The sequence below is a fragment of the Natator depressus genome, chromosome 1, assembly GCF_965152275.1.
Source record: "Natator depressus isolate rNatDep1 chromosome 1, rNatDep2.hap1, whole genome shotgun sequence".
NCBI lineage: Eukaryota > Metazoa > Chordata > Testudines > Cheloniidae > Natator > Natator depressus.
Window position 1 is genome coordinate 40,511,806 of NC_134234.1, and position 16,204 is coordinate 40,528,009.

The following is a 16,204-nucleotide window of genomic DNA, read 5'->3' on the forward strand; positions in this document are numbered from 1 at the left end:
GGAGGGTGCTCCGGGCTGGGACCAAAGGGTTAGGAGGGTGGGAGTGGGATCAGGGCTGGGGCAGAGGGTCGGGATGCAGGCTCCGGGTGGCGCTTACCTCAAGCCGCTCCCGGAAGCGGCAGCACATCCCATCTCCGGCTCTTACGTGGAGGCACAGCCAGGCAGCTCTGCACGCTGCCCCATATGCAGGCACCACCCCTGAAGCTCTCACTGGCCGTGGTTCCCAGCCAATAGGAGCTGCTGGGGAAGTGCTTGGGGCGGGAGCAGTGCACGGAGCCCCTGGCTGTCCCTACGCGTAGCAGCCGGAGGGGGAGCATGCCACTGCTTCCGGGAGCTGTGCGGAGCCACAGCACACGTGGAGCAGGGCAAGCCCACAACCTCACTCACCAATGGGAGCTCAAGGACCTGATTAAAATGTCTGAAGGGCTGGATACGGCCCCTGGGCCGTAGTTTGCCCACCCTTGCCATAAGGTGAAGCGGGTTCGGGTTGGGATGCCAGACTCGCCCCTGATGTTGGCTGAAGAGGTCTAGGAGAGTTCGGAGGCAGAGAGGTGCCCAGGTGGAAAATCTGAGACGGTCTGAGAACCAAAACTGGTGTGGCCAATATGGGGCTATGAATATGACAGTGACATGGTCTTGTTGAATCATGCAGAGGACTTGTAGTAGGAGGGCAATGGGGGGAAAGGCACAGCAGAGGTCTCCAGTCCAGGACAGGAGAAGTGTGTCACTTTGGGAGTCCTAGCTCAGGTCTCCCCTGAAGAAATAGACAGGCAACTTGCAATTCTTGCGAGCGGCGAAAAAAATCCCAGCAAGAGGTGCCCCAGATTCAGAATAGGTAGCAGAGAGCAGGGTCATGCAGCTCCCACTCATGGTTGTGGTGGAGAGCTCTGCTGAGTGCATTTGGCCATGGAATTTTGGATGCTCGGCAAGTACATAGCCTGGAGCATGATATGATGGTGGATGCACTAGTTCCACAGGTGTATTGACTCTGCACAAAGGGATGGAGACCAGGCACCTCCTACTTTGTTGATGTAGGTGACAAGCTGCTATATTGTCTGAGAGGAGCTGCATATGCTGTGATTGGATCAGAGAAAGAAATGCCTGGCAGGCTAGGCAAGCTGCTGAGAGCTCCTGAACACTGATGTAGAGCCTGGCCTCTTGCAGTGTCTAAATACCCTGGGCTGTGTGTCGGTGGAGATGCTCCCCCCAGCCCGCAAGGGAGGCATCTGTTGTGATGGTGGCCTGTGGGGTGGGGGTGGTGAAAGGGCTACTGATTATGACATTGGAAGGGTCGGTTCACCAGGTGAGGGAGGCCAGAACTGTCCGAGGAACCACAACCCTGGCGGTCACATGATCTCCTTGGGGTCTGTACATGGAGAGGAGCAAGATTTGTAGGCAACGCATGTGTAGATCTGTATGTGGTGTCACAAAAGTGCAGGCTGCCATATGGCTGAGGATGGAGAGGCAATGGCATACTACGATGCAAGGGGCACAGCGGAGCGTTGTCACTAGGGCTGTCAGCGTTGAAGAGGTCTGATGGAAGGAAGGCACGAGCCACAATTGGGTCAAGCTGCGTGCCAATAAAGTTGATCGTCTGAGTAGGGAAGAGCGCTGACTCCTCCTCATTGATGCAGACACTTAGAGGGGCCAGGAGAGCGCGAAGAATGGAGATGGCAGAGGTAAGCTCCTGTCGGGAGAGCACGATGAGGAGCCAGTCATCAAAGTAGGGGCATGCCGAGTAGCCAAGGCAGCGCATGTGAGCCATCATGACCACAAAGACCTTCGTGAAGACTCATGGAGCTGTCACAATGCCGAAGGGGAGGACTCAGTATTGATAGTGGTGTTGCCCCATCTAGAAACAAAGGAATATCCAGTGGCCCAGGTGGATGTCGATGTGGAAGTATGCATCATTCATATCAAGGGCTGTAAACCAGGCCTCAGGGGGGAAGAGAGGGGATAACAGAAGCCAGCATCACCATATGGAACTTGGATTCTTGGATAAAAGGTATTTAGGAGATGAAGGTCAAGAATGGGGCGGCGCTCTCCGCCCTTTTGGGAATGAGGATCTATGGGGAGTAGAAGCCTCTGCTTAGTAGGGAGGTGCCACAGGCTCTATGGCACCCTTCAGGAGAAGGGCATCGACCTCTTGTTGTAGAAGGTATTGATGGGAGGGGTCCCCTGGAGGCTTTTGGGTGGGGGGGCTCTGGAGGGGGAATGAAAAATTCTATGGTGTTTCCTTGGTGGATAATCTCCAGTACCCAATGGTCCATGGTGATCTTGCCCCAACTGTGGGTGAACAGGGCAAGGCAGCCCCCAAAGATGATGTGTGGGGCCACAGGTGGCAATGGGGAGAGTTTGCAGCTCTTGACCGACACATCAAAACTATGCCCTGGGTTGTTTTTTGGTGAGAACTGAGGAAGCGGTTGCAACAGAGGTGGAGTGACCGGTGGCACTGGCGTGGGGGTTCCTGGTGCCACTGGTAGTATGACAGGTAGGGCATACAGCTTCCTCCGGAGAGGAGGAAGAGGCTGTAGGGACCAGCAATACTGGCTCAACCTCCACCTCGGAGCCTGATGGTCAAAGGAGCCGGGGCAGATTGGTATGAGGCCTGGGAGAGAGGGTACGGAGGGCGGTAGGTGTCCAAGGGTAGCCAATGGGGCCAAAGAGTAGAGAGCTGGGTGTGCAGCAGGCCTCAGGGGTATCGGTGCCACATCACCAAGGCCAGGTCATAAGCAGGAGGTTAAGGTGGGCAGGCAGTAGCGAGAGTCAGACCTACGCTTAGATATCAGAGAAAAGATTGGCTCCGGTTCAGAAAAGCCCTCGGAGTCTGAAGATGCCTCTTGAAATGGGGGAGCAGACGGTGTGGCCAGATCACGGTGCAACACAGGCATGGCCCTCTCCAGCAGGAGCAGGACTGGCTCATTCACCAGAGTGGGGATCGCATGGGTGAGTGATGGGTCAGAGAGCAGTGATGAAGGTGGGTCGGGCAGCTCCAGCTCTTCCGTGGAGAGAAGGGGCTCCAGACAGCCAGGGGTCCACGCAGTATCCCTGGTGGCAGCAGAAGATTGCGGTGGAGTCTTCACAGCTGGAGCACAAAGGTCATGCACAAAGGTCATGGAAGCGATGGGGGGATGGGCAGCAAGCATGGAGGAGACGGCACAGAGCGGGGCACTGATGGTGCCGCTGGATCAGTTTTCTTCTTTGCCTTATCCTCAAGGCAGGGAAGCTTTGGCGCCGGTGCAGTGGGGTCGGCACGCGACTTCTCACCCAAGAAGCTTGGGGCGGAAAGGCTGTGCTTAGAAGCAGCCCTCAATAGGGACTTGTTTCTGTGCCTAGGAGAGTGCTTCCTACTCTCATGCCTGGGACCGTCGGGTCCAAGGCAAGAGAAGTGGTGGCATGGAACCCGCCAGTTCCAATGGTCCCAGATCCGAATGGGCATGCAGCCTCATGGCCTCCTCCATGAGGTGCTTTCTCAGGCAAAGCTGTCATGCCTCTCGAGTCCATGGCGGAAAAGCCTTACTGATGGCACAGCGATACAGGCTTCCCCGAGGCAGTACAGACAACACTGGTGCTCATCATTCACGGAGAACAAGCGAGGCCAGGAAACACAGTTCTTAAACTGCAGATTGTGGAGCATAGTCCCCAGGAGGGACCCTGCATGACCCCAACCGGGGAAACTATTACTAATGAACTATCACAACTACATAAAACTATGGAAAACTATCTACACTACAAAAACAACAAAGTAGTACTATATACAGGAAGAGTAAAGGCTATCTTAGTGTAAAGACGAAGATCGCAGAGGACCAGGATTCTGACTCCAGCTATGCGGCAGTAAGAGGGAACTGAAGAGATGTTGACCAACACGGCCTATCATAACCTGTGCTGGGAGCATGAGGAAGCGCACTGCGCACGTGCGGGTCAATGGACAAAAACCTTCCGGGTCCAGTCCTGACACGCGTGCACTTCATCAATCAGAGAAGAATCAGTCTTTCTTTACAAAAATAACTAAAAATATAAACTACTGAAGACTAAGAAGGAGCCTTCAGTATCCCAAATTTCACTAAGGATGATCCTCTGAGAATTTTAATATCCCTGATTATTTCAGCAACAGAAGCTATAAAAATGCAGTCACTCTGCCCTCCTTAGTCAGTGCAGGCCAGCGAGTCCTCTACTATTGATCTGTAGTTCAATTGTGTCGACAGGCTCCAATCAGCATCAGAGCTCCATTGTGTTTGTCCTGTTCAAACAACATATAAGACTGTCCATGCCACAAGCATTGCCAATGAAAAAACGGGTGAGGTAATATCTTTTATTGAACCAACTTCTGCTGGTGAGAGAGACCTGAAAAAGAGCTTCGTGTAGGCTTGAAAGCTTGTCTCTCTCACCAACAGAAGTTGGTCCAATAAAAGATATTACGTCACCCACCTTCTCTCTAATATCCTGGGACCCACACAGCTACAACTACACTGCATACTGAAATAGTAACAATGTGGACATGGGTATGGAACATAATGGAATGGGGAGGGCGAAAAAATGACTAACAGGAACGTAAGATCACACAATTTGGACTCTTCTTAGGTTCTGGGGGTCCCTCCCCATCCCTGCTTTTTTAAAAAAAATCCAACTAAGTGAATAAGAAATATTAATGAATCTCTATCAGGCCAGCTGCCTAGCCATTATCATTAGGTCATTTACTGTGACTATTACAGTGGAGATTAATCTCAAGAGATTTGAAGACAGTAGTGGCTCAGATAGCTTATTTGGAGAAGATATTCCATCAAGTGACAGCATGGAGGATGTCTGCCTGCTATCTCAAAGCCTACAAAATGGCATTTAAAAATCACAAAAATTATTTTTAAGTTATGAGCGTAGCTATTTCCTCTTAGAAAAAAAAATTAAATAGAAAACACTAATTTTTCAGGCTATAACTATATACACTAAATTCTAAAACAAAACACAGCTGGAGGTTTAAAACAAACTAACATCCACTTTCATACAGTAGTGTTAGTGTTATATACTCTACAGTCCATTAATGCAATCAAAATTGCAGTTAAAGTCTTACCTGGTCATACAGTTTTTCATCCACTAGGAGATAGGTTTTTGCCCAACGCTTAAGAAACCATACAATATCTTTTCCCATTTGTGGACTCAGAAGGTGTGTTAGATCCGCCCTTATTGCTCGAGATTCTACTTCTGAAACTCTTAGAATAGCAGATAATAACCTGCAGATATGAAGTATAATTAAGATACTTGACTTTGGGTTTTGGTGGATTTTTACCTTTTGGGGTTTAAACAGGGTCAATTACCCAAGCAGGGTGGCATGGCCACAATAAAGATTTCCATTCTTCATGGAATTGGGTGGAAGAAGCAAGACATCACCAAGTATTTCCTCTTTCTATGGATGGAGTGTAAGCACCCTCAGGATATTCTCTCTTTATACATGGATGGTGGGATGGGACAGAGATGCTAGAATATCCTAGTCAAGTCCAAGAGAATGCATTTGAAATTGGACTCTGAAATCTCTGCAGCAGGAAGAATTCTCTCCAGTACTCTGACATCAGGGGAAATGGGAAATATTACAATTGGAACACTGCCTAAAGGACTTTAAAAGCTTTTACTGAGACATCAGTATTTCCCCTCTCCCTCGCATTACTACCTATAAACTTTGGACAGTCTCAGGAGCATGTGCAAACTAAATCAAATCAAATACTGAAAGTAAATTATCTATTTTTGTTACTGTACAGTGTATATACTTCCTCCCCCTCAACCATATCCCTGATAGACCCTAGCGACTCTCTTCCGTTAGAATAGATTTTATTCCCTATTCCACTGGACACACACAATTGGACAGTATTGCTGCTTCTTTTTTTTGCCAGCTAGAGGGAGGGATCATCAAGGAGCAACATAAAGGTACTCCTTTACCTTTCAAGGACAAAGTATAACACTTCCACATCACTTCTAGGCCTGTCAATCCAGGGACCAAATGAATGGGAATGAAAAGCCATCTCTAGCCTCCTACAGTAGATTAAGGCTGGCATGAGGCAGACACAGAAAACTAATTTTAACCCTGGGTGAAGTAATTTCCACATCCATTAGTGTGCCACATGATCCCCTTAATCTGAACCCTTAAACTCTGAGACTCTGCTTTGAGCCATTGTTTTCCTTTCTTCTTCCTTCTTTCTGCATTAATCCCATCAAGCGGGGTCAGTGCTGAGTCCTCTCCCTCCAAAGTGCTCTGTTCAATGCCATATCCTCTATCACAACACGTTAACATGTCTTCCTTTATGACATTCCACCACTACTTCTTGGGCCGGCCTCTGTCTTTTTCCTTCAGTCTTGATCTGTTGGGATTCTCTTATCCTCATACCTGTCAGGACTGTACTTTACATAACCAAACCATCTGAGCCTGCACTCCCTCATTTTTTTTGATTTATGGGTCTTACTTTAAGCATGTCTTTAACATACACATTCCTCATGCGGTCTTTCTTCTGACTCCACTCACCCATCTTAACATCTGCATTTCTGTTCAACAGATCATTTGCTCATGTTTCTTCTTTGTTGCCCAACACTGAGCACCATACACATCATTCTTCTTCCCAAAAAGGATGGAAATCCCTTCTGAACCCCTTACGCTGGTCCTTAAAATAGGCCAGTAACTGAGTGTCTGAGCGACAGCATTCTTTCCCCACTGAAGGCCAACAAAGTGCTTCTGGAGCAATCCCAGGGACCAACAGTTCATGACAGAAGCAGACAGTCCCATTTAATACTTTGGAAAGCTTGGCAAACGGTCATTTTGTTTATGCATGCTGTAGAAGGCAGTATGCAATTAATCTATATAGTCTTATCTAGAGATTTTAATTCAATGATATTTCAAACATTTAGTCTCATATGTTCAAAAAAAAGAAACACTATTTATTTTGGTTCTTGATATTTACTGGCAAAAGATACTTGTTTCTACAAAGATGTTTCTCCATCTCTACTGCAAACTGAATTCTGCATTTCTTTCCAGGAACTTGCTCCACCTTCCCCTGATCACTACCTACTTACCTGTCCGCTTACTCTAGCTCTCTACTCTTGGGACTCTCCTGAGTCTCTCACAATTTGGAGTTAGAGAAGTAATCACTTTTATTTGTCTTGCCCCATCTTCAATACTTTCCAATCCTACCTTTTCCCATGCCACTGAGTCACCTTTAGCTTAACATTTCACCTTAAGACTGTTACTTTAACCTACAATTGATTTAATTCTTCCTACCTTTTCTTTTCTACCTTTATAGCATTACCTTATTATCCCTGTACTATAACTAATCTGACAGAACATCTACTTCAATTTTAAAAGATATAAAGAGAGATCTCTTTTCCTTTCCCATATTCAACGTTCATGCATTGTTTCCCTTTTTCCAAGATTCATGAGACCATCAATATTCAAGTTTTATCTCCTATCTACCTATATAAATTTGTTTGAGATATTCTGAATGGAAGCTGCTATAGACGGTGTTGTATTCTTACCTAATTACAGAATCAGTTCTGTTGTATCCTGGGATGGAAGAGGCCTTTTCTCCTGGAGATCCCAGGATCTGAAGTGTTGTATTGATGTCAACCTCAGTTGAATGCTTAATGGAATATTCCATTACTTCTGGAGGTATTAGTGGAGTCTCTCCCTGAGTATCATTAGCTAAGAGGTAGCCTAAAGTAGAGAGAGAGAGAGAGAGAGAGAGAGAAAGAAAGTGACCACAAGTTTTTTGCCCTAGATTAAGTTTTTCCATTTTAGGACTTTGCTTTTTAAGTCTATTGGCTTTACAGCAGATGTTAAATGGCATTGGAATCAATCCTGACTAACAGTGCTAAATATATATCTTAATCAATTATGTATTTCAGTACTGTGTGTACAGATGAGAGAAGAGATCCTAAAATTATAACTGGAAGCTACAGATGAAAAGTAATCCCTGAACAAACAAAATACAGAACACATGTTTGCTTCACCTGCAGATACCAGAACTGATGCCTCTGTAGAATAAGAATTTTTTACACTACATTTCTAATAGTTTTTTTTTCTGCAGCCATGTGATAAAATGTCTTAATTTTACAGTTTCAACTCATCTGCACTCTGCCCACTAATCAATCTAAATTGAGATTGCTAACAATCCAAGCCTTTTAGCAGCTTTCAAAAGAATGCCAAACAAACTTACCACAAAAAAAGGTTTCCTTCTTTTCATAGTAAGCGTAGTTCAGGTAGAAGAAGGTATTTAAAAATACAGTATGTCTGATGTCCAGGATAGGCAATATTCATTCCTGGTCTAGAGACAACTGTAATGTCCGATGTACCATAACTCACCAGAACTAGAAATAAAAACTTTATCCCAGGAGGGATAATGGTATGGCTAGTAAACGGTATACCATATTTACATCAAGATCTGGTAATCACTAAGACATCAGACATTCAAAAATCACAAAACCCTGTTTTATTAAACATCTTAAAAGATGTACATTTTTATTCCAATATTTCTGCCACTGTGGCATGGGCATAGTAACTAAGGTAATTTGGTTTTATGAATCAATATAAAAGATAGTACCAATAAAAAGTTTGAAACTTAAAAATGTTTCAAAAATAAATTGCCCTAAAATGTAGCAAAATATGTATGGTGCTGTGTGGTTGCATCAGTGTTTTATTGACACTCTATCTGGGATGATCTGCATAACTCACTCAGGTCTTTGTCACTCCTCAGTAACATGGCCATCAGAAACTCATGCCAGTAAGTTCTTTATGCCATTACATACCTCAGATATTCTCTATTTATGATCTTTCATTGACAGCAAGCTACCTGAATATGGCGACTGACTATACTTAAGAACAAACAGGTCAAAAGTGTATGACAAAATCAGTACAAGCACAGAAAGTAAAATGTCTTCTGTTAACATTTTTCTAAGCATCTTCATAAGAAACAAATTATTTCTATCACAATTAACATAAGGAAATAAGAAAAAGAATCATAAAGTAACCCAGTATCGTTGAAGGGCAAATGATACGTTTGCCTCTATAGTTTGTGAAGTATCTATATGAGACAAAAGATAACGACCGCATACAAATCAATTACAAGGATGAGACATATGGGTTGACTGCAGTTTTGGCAGAGGAGCTCCAGTTTCAGATACAGTATACCAATATTTTATGTGTTTAACACTTCCACTAACCTGTGACTAAAATAAGCCAATGAATATCCTCATACAGGTCATCAAGCACTTTATTGTCAATTGACCCTGATCCTGGTGAGGCAAGTAACTGCTGCTGATGTCTTTGCAACTGACCATGGAGCCTTGTCACTCTGTCTTCTAATAAACTGAAGAAAAACAGTGAGCAAATAACTTTATGTAGTCATTACATAAATTAAGGTTATATTAAAGAATTAAACTCTGCTTAACATGAGATTCTTTTGTTTAAATCATCTGACTGAAGTACAGTACACTTTTATAATTATCTCTTGTACCTTGTAAGAAGAGGTATACAGTGTTCTGCAGCAATTCTTCCTAGCATGCCTACACTGGCCAGCTGGTCAGAGAACTGGTCTCTATCATCTTCCTGCAGTTCGCTTATTTCTTCTTCCTCCCGAGAGGCTACACCATTGGCAGTCTGATATGATTTTAAATAAGTTAAAAGTCATCAATGTATATTATACAAGATATCTACTGTGTTAAGAATATCAGACTATGTAAAGAAGAAAAAAAATCACTTTTCTACATGCTGTTCAATTTTTTGGTGTTCCAGATGGAAAATCAGAAATGTAAGTTTAAGTTTAATAAAATATATGTAGAAGAATTAAGAAAGGAGTTGGTGACTTAATGCCCATGGTTTTCTGGAATCAGGAGTATGACTAGGTCTTACCTCTGAAACAATCACTGAACTCTGAACTCAATTCTCTTATAAAACTGGAATGCAATAATGTAAGTCCAGATATTGAATGAGACTATTTCTAATAAATGGAGGAATTACAGACTGGCCACTGGATGCCAGTGACAGACAAAACATGATAGGAGAAACAGAAGGAGAAAAAAACAGGAGGAAAAAAATCTCACCCTATTTCCCAAACTTTTCTATCTGAATCAGGAGCTCAAACAACATGCAACCTACAATAGGCCAAGTGAAAATGGCTTTAGGTGCATTTGGCTGACCCCACTGATCACACAGAACAGGCTCAATCAATCAAGGAAGAGGCAAAATATACAGTTTGTTCTCAAGGACTAGCTTTAGGCTTGAAATACGTCACCAACATACCAATAAAATTTGCAATAGACAAACTGAGCAAAAAGATTCTAAAATTCAAACACATCACTACTGGCTAACAGACACTAGTTTAGACACTAACCAAGACTGAATTACTACATTTGCTATCTGAGTCACATACACAAGAGGCCAGGAACTCATATTTTAAGCTATGAAGACACTGAAGCTGGATATTTTGTTTGCCAACTTCATACACAAGTCATGACAAAGACAACGTTGGCAGTTCTAGAGATTTTATTGGGAGTCCTACCATGTTTGATGTTTTAAAATCCTAGCTCCTGGAGTCTTGTTATTATGTAAAAATCAGAGCTTTCATTAAGGAAAATGAAAGTTTCCAGCCCTCATTGTTTACAGAGTAAAGGTTGAAAAAGTGAATACTAAAAGCTCAAAAAATCAGAAGTGAAATAAGAACCACCTTAAATTTTTTTTTTTTATAAATCTCACGATTTATAGTAAATCTCTATTTTTGAAAACTCAGGTTGGTAATATTGCAAAGACCCCTTAAGTAACATCATGACTTATTTCCAAGAACAAATACACTACATTTATGGGAAAATGGATTTCAGTGTTAACTGGAAAGTTAAGTATGAAATTGCAGTAGTTGATAAGAAAGAGAGAAGATTGTGTGTCAGAGAAAAGTATCTTTTTGCTGTCATTCTAGAAAGGAGCTGGGAAACTGAATCCAAACCTTAAATCCTCCCGAAGTGCTTTTAAATGCCTCTTTTCTTTATCTAAACTGGCAAATAATTCTCTTTTGGCCACTTCAAAGTTGCAGCTGCTCACTGAAGAGTGCTTTCCTATTTGAAAGTTCCAGCCACTGCTTTGATATTGAACAAGCAGCATTCTGAAATGCCAGCTGTGGCTTTTAAAAGGTTATTCATGGGATAAACGACTTATCTCACAGAAGGACATGAATTAACCTGTGTATACAAGTTATGTCAAGACTGTCTGTTATGAATTCAAGGTCTCTTGTAAAATATTCTTCTCTATACTGAAACTCTTACCACCATCTGTTAGGTATCAAGAGAAACGAAGTAGGTTTATGTGGTATTTTTTGGAAGTGAGGTATCTCAAAGTCCTTTAAATACCATCAAGTTCGATATTACTGTATAAAAATTGGGCAATCATTAATATGCTCAAGATTTACATTCAACAGTCTACATCAGAACCTGTTTTAAGGGACAGAATGTTGGAATGGATTACTTTAGAATCTAAAGTAATTACTTTATAAGGAAAGGATAAAACGTTGGGATTTTCCCATGAAAATGCCATGGAATGTTTAAAATTTCCTCCTGGACAGTTAACACAGAAAGGCTGTACGGACCCTGGTTTACCATTTTATCTAAAAGGACAGTATCTCTACTAAAGCAGTTTCTCCTAGTCTGAGCCCACAGTCCTACTGTGTATCTGATAAGTTTACACATATAAAATACACTTAAAAGGGGACAACAAAATAAGAATTTGGTGGTTAACTACAGAGAGAATTAACAAGCGCACTATCAGGTTTATAATTCCATTGAAGGATTTTTGGTTTCATCAAAATTCCCCAAAAAAGGTAGTAATTTATTTTGTCACTAGACCCAAAGATGGAAGGATAAGAGGTAAGCAAATTTTTCAATTATAGGGCTATTTTATATATTTAATAAAGCCAAGGTTTTAAAAGCATTCTCCACCACTGCTCTCCCCTTATTTTCTCTTTAAGATGAGAGGAAAAAGGCTGTCAAAGAACCCTCTCCTGTGTCAAACTCAGCACAGAGTAATTGCTAATCATGTTTTTTCATCACTACTGCAGACCATGTAAAAAAATTTCTGTTACCTCCTTTAATAGTTACTTAAGTAGTGTATATTTAAGAAATGTTTAATTACTGTATATACTATCAGAGTGCGTATTATTACCCCAAGAACCGCAGATTAAGAACTTACCAAGTTCCTTGTACCATCAGGAGCAGCTAGGTGGCACTGAATATAAGAATTAAAAACCTGAACAGCATGTTGCGTAAAGAAGCCTTTGTGGAAATGTTTGTCATCTTGTACCAAGGTAAGCCAGGATTCCAGCAATTTATCATATGCCTCCATGTATACCATGTCATCTTTGTCAAGCTGTAAGAAAAAGATTACCACCAAACTAAACAAAGCGAAACAAACCAAAATTGCATTAATAATCATAAAGCTTTAACAGATATTCTACACATTTTTATAAACAATTAATATAAAGATCTGAGCTGAATTCAGTTACAACTGCTATAAAAGATACACACAAGAGTTCAAATGGATTCCCTGACATATCACATCACATGACAAGGGCCAGCAAGTTTTCATGCTGGTTATACTTTTTAAAAAACTGGTAATCTAAAAAACAAAGTTAGGAAGATCCTTCCCTGCACCTAAAAGTTTAACATCAAAATCTTCTTCCCAAATTACAACTTTAAAACCTAAAAGATAGGCACATAAATAAGTAACCTGATTTTCAAAGGTGATGTGCACTCACAGCTCCTCTTGATACCAATATTATATTATAATACATAAAATATAATATAATCACACACACATAATTAAGGCTGCGTTTCTGTCACAGAGGTAGCGGATTCCATGACTTCCTGCTACCTTTATGACTTCCTCAGCTACAGTGGCTGGTGCATCTAACCCCGGGGCCAGCTGCTTGAGCATTCCGTGGCCAGCCACACCAGCCGCTGCTGGAGCGGCCCCAGGGCTGGCCACACTGGCTGCTGCTCGGATAGCCTTGGGCAACTGGCCCTGAGGACCGCCCAAGCAGCAGCTGTCGCGGTGGCAGCCGGAGTGGCGGCCCCAGATGCCACCAGAGAAGTAGTTTCCGGGGGCCCTGGAGCAGTGGGCCGCCAGGGGAAGTCAGCCCCCAATGCTGGAGCAGGGGTCCCCTAGAGCAGCAGGGCCCCATGAACAGAGATTTAGTCACAATGGATATTTATAGTAAAAAAGTCATGGACAGGTCACGGGCTGTGAATTTTTGTTTATTGCCCGTGACCAGTCCATGACTTTTACTAAAAATACCCGTGACTAAATCTTAGCCATATATATAATATATAAAATCACACCTTAAATAAAATAAAATAATAAAAAAATAAAAAAGACAGACAAGAAGGTGAAAGAATCCTCTATTCTGGGGAGAAGCACTATTAGGATTTGAATCTTCACAGTACACAATTACAGGTAAACTTTTTTTTTTTTTTTTTTTTTTATAAAAGTGGCGAAGAGTTCTGTGGCACCTTATAGACTAACAGACGTATTGGAGCATAAGCTTTCGTGCATCTGACAAAGTGGGTATTCACCCACGAAAGCTTATGCTCCAATACGTCTGTTAGTCTATAAGGTGCCACAGGACTCTTTGCTGTTTTTACAGATCCAGACTAACACGGCTACCCCTCTGATATTTTTTTATGTTAATTCAAAACAAGTCATCAATCTTGGAGACTAAAAATGGCAGGGATCATTCCACAAAACCACACACACAATAGATAACTGAAAGTGCAGGTAATATGAACATACATTTGAGAGTAACGATCAAAATACTGGAGTGGAGGTTACCATTTACAATTATACACACAAAAGAATAAAATGCCACAAGATGGAAGGGGGAAAAAAGGGTCTCAAAATGAAGTTATTATGCAGCAGGACAGATGAGGAGCCTTTGTCCGAAAAGTTTCTATAACACTATTGGATCAAATCATTATTATCCTGAGGCTGAATTTAAATAATAATGTTTAGTAAATATATCCAAATGTCACATAGCTGCCTTGCTAAAGTCCAGTTGGAAAAACAGTGTAAGTGTACTGCTGCAAGACCAGCTTTTTAATAAATGGTCCTTATCATGACCTTTGAGCAGGAGGCCTACCATGGTATAATAATTTGGTATAGTAAAACATAATGACGATGTCTTCATAAAATAAAAAGTTAGTGACTATGGCCTTAACTCTGCTCCAGATAAAAGCTTAGTGACTTTTAACAGCAGGCTTGTAGTGAAAGTCCTCACTGTGATGGACATGTGGGGCAAGGAAAAAAAAAGTTGGGATGACCAATCAAGATGGAAACATTTTAAGACCCTTTTGCAGCACCATACTATCTTCAAGGTGATCATACTTTCGAAATCAAAAACCAAGACATTCATAGATGCAACCATAGAAGGGCGGGGGGGGGGGGGGAAGTCAGGAGGAAGAAGGGAAGAAAGAAGAATTTTATTCAACATAAAAAAGACAAAATTGGGAGAGAGAAAGCATAGTAAACCAGGGCTGGCCCAAGGCAAATTTCTATCCTCATCGCACATTTTATCCTTTCCTTCTAAAGTAATTTTTAAAGTGTGGTTACTTATTACATCATTGTGCATTTACCTTTTCTATTATGTAAAAACTTGTTAAAATTTACTGTTTCCCTTGCATTAGTTCTTTTTACGTAGGCCTTGCCTATACTGCCACTTTACAACGCTGCAACTTTCTTGCTCGGGGTGTGAAAAAACACACCCCCAAGTGCTGCAAGTTTCAGCACTGTAAAGTGGCAGTGTAGACAGCGTACCAGCGATGGTAGCTACTCCTCTCGTGGGGGTGTTTTTTTTTTTTTTTTTATAGCGCTGGCTACACAGCCACGTTAAAATGCTGCATTGCTAGTGAAGACATACCCTTACTCTTCACTCTTCTCCTCCTTCCCTCTAACATACAACTATCTTTTCCCAGTCTTTATTTTCCATTCAATATCATTTTTCTACATTGCATAATAACTGTTCTCTCTCTCGCCCTCTATCTTTTTTCCCCCAAAATATGTTAGATATTCCTCCAAGTTTCCAATCTCTCCCCACTCTCCCTCTAGTGCTCTTCTCCTGTGGACACTTGTGGAGTGGACATTTTTAGTGTCACCAAAAATAGCTATACAAAAAGGAAAAAATACCCTTTTTTGAATATGTTGGTGTGACTACTGCCAACATCTGATTCAGTGACATGCGTCTCTCTTGGACTGGAGGATTTTTTCCAGTAACTTTTAGTGTTCTGAATGAGTCATAAAACACAAACAGGTGTCATTAATACAGTATTCATTTTGAACAAAAAAAGCATCTATGCTCATTCGAATTTTCACTCCAAACACTGATCACAATGAACACTCGTTCTGCTGGACGTCGTCGTGAACACAGTGTAAATTTAACACTATACAGGAATAAGTCTTGAATTACATCTGACTGATTAAATGAAAAGCTGTTTCAGGTGTTCTGAAAAGTTCCTGGAATATTATATCAATGTTCTGGTAAAGCCACTTTACTAGTCTTCAAATACTTTATAATAAAGGTGTATTGATCACTAGGACCTGAAGTTCACTTCAGCACACTGAATATGTCACTGCCAACAGGGAAGTGGTCTCCAAGAAACTTAAGCTCACAGGTATAGAGTTCAGATTTCAGAGTGGTAGCCGTGTTAGTCTGTATCAGCAAAAACAACGAGGAGACCTTGTGGCACCTTAGAGACTAACAAATTTATTTGGGCATAAGCTTTTGTGGGCTAGAACCCACTTCATCAGATAATTGGAGTGAAAAATACAGGAGCAGGTATAAATACATGAAAGGATGGGAGTTGCCTTGCCAAGCGTGAGGTCAGTCTAATGAGACAATTCACTTAACAGCAGGATACCAAGGGAGTAAAAATAACTTTTGAAGTGGTAATGAGAGTGGCCCATTTCAGACAGTTGACAAGAAAGTGAGAGTATAGGGTTGTTTTTTGTGAGGGCCCACTGGCAGTAGGTTTTTCCCTGGCCATACTAGTTTTTTCTTCCTTTTTTGCTAGCTAATTGGTCATTAGGAATGTCCTGGGTGATACCATCCATTTCCACACCTGTAGAGTTCTCTAATCACAATCCTGCCTTTTCCAGATTGTTTCTGTAGAACACACACATACCTATGGACTGGTCAGGTAC

General features: G+C 42.0%; 1 protein-coding gene across 1 annotated transcript in view; it reads right to left on the reverse strand.

Moving 5' to 3' along the window:
- XPO4 (exportin 4) overlaps positions 1–16,204 on the reverse strand; it is a 131,445-nt gene that overhangs the window by 28,983 nt on the left and 86,258 nt on the right. Inside the window, exons 10-14 of the mRNA XM_074958221.1 lie at positions 12,203–12,379; positions 9,486–9,628; positions 9,193–9,338; positions 7,510–7,687; positions 5,066–5,225 (exon numbers count right to left, since the gene is read on the reverse strand). Of these exons, the coding sequence (XP_074814322.1) occupies positions 5,066–5,225; positions 7,510–7,687; positions 9,193–9,338; positions 9,486–9,628; positions 12,203–12,379 (804 nt within the window). The remainder of the gene's footprint in view (positions 1–5,065; positions 5,226–7,509; positions 7,688–9,192; positions 9,339–9,485; positions 9,629–12,202; positions 12,380–16,204) is intronic.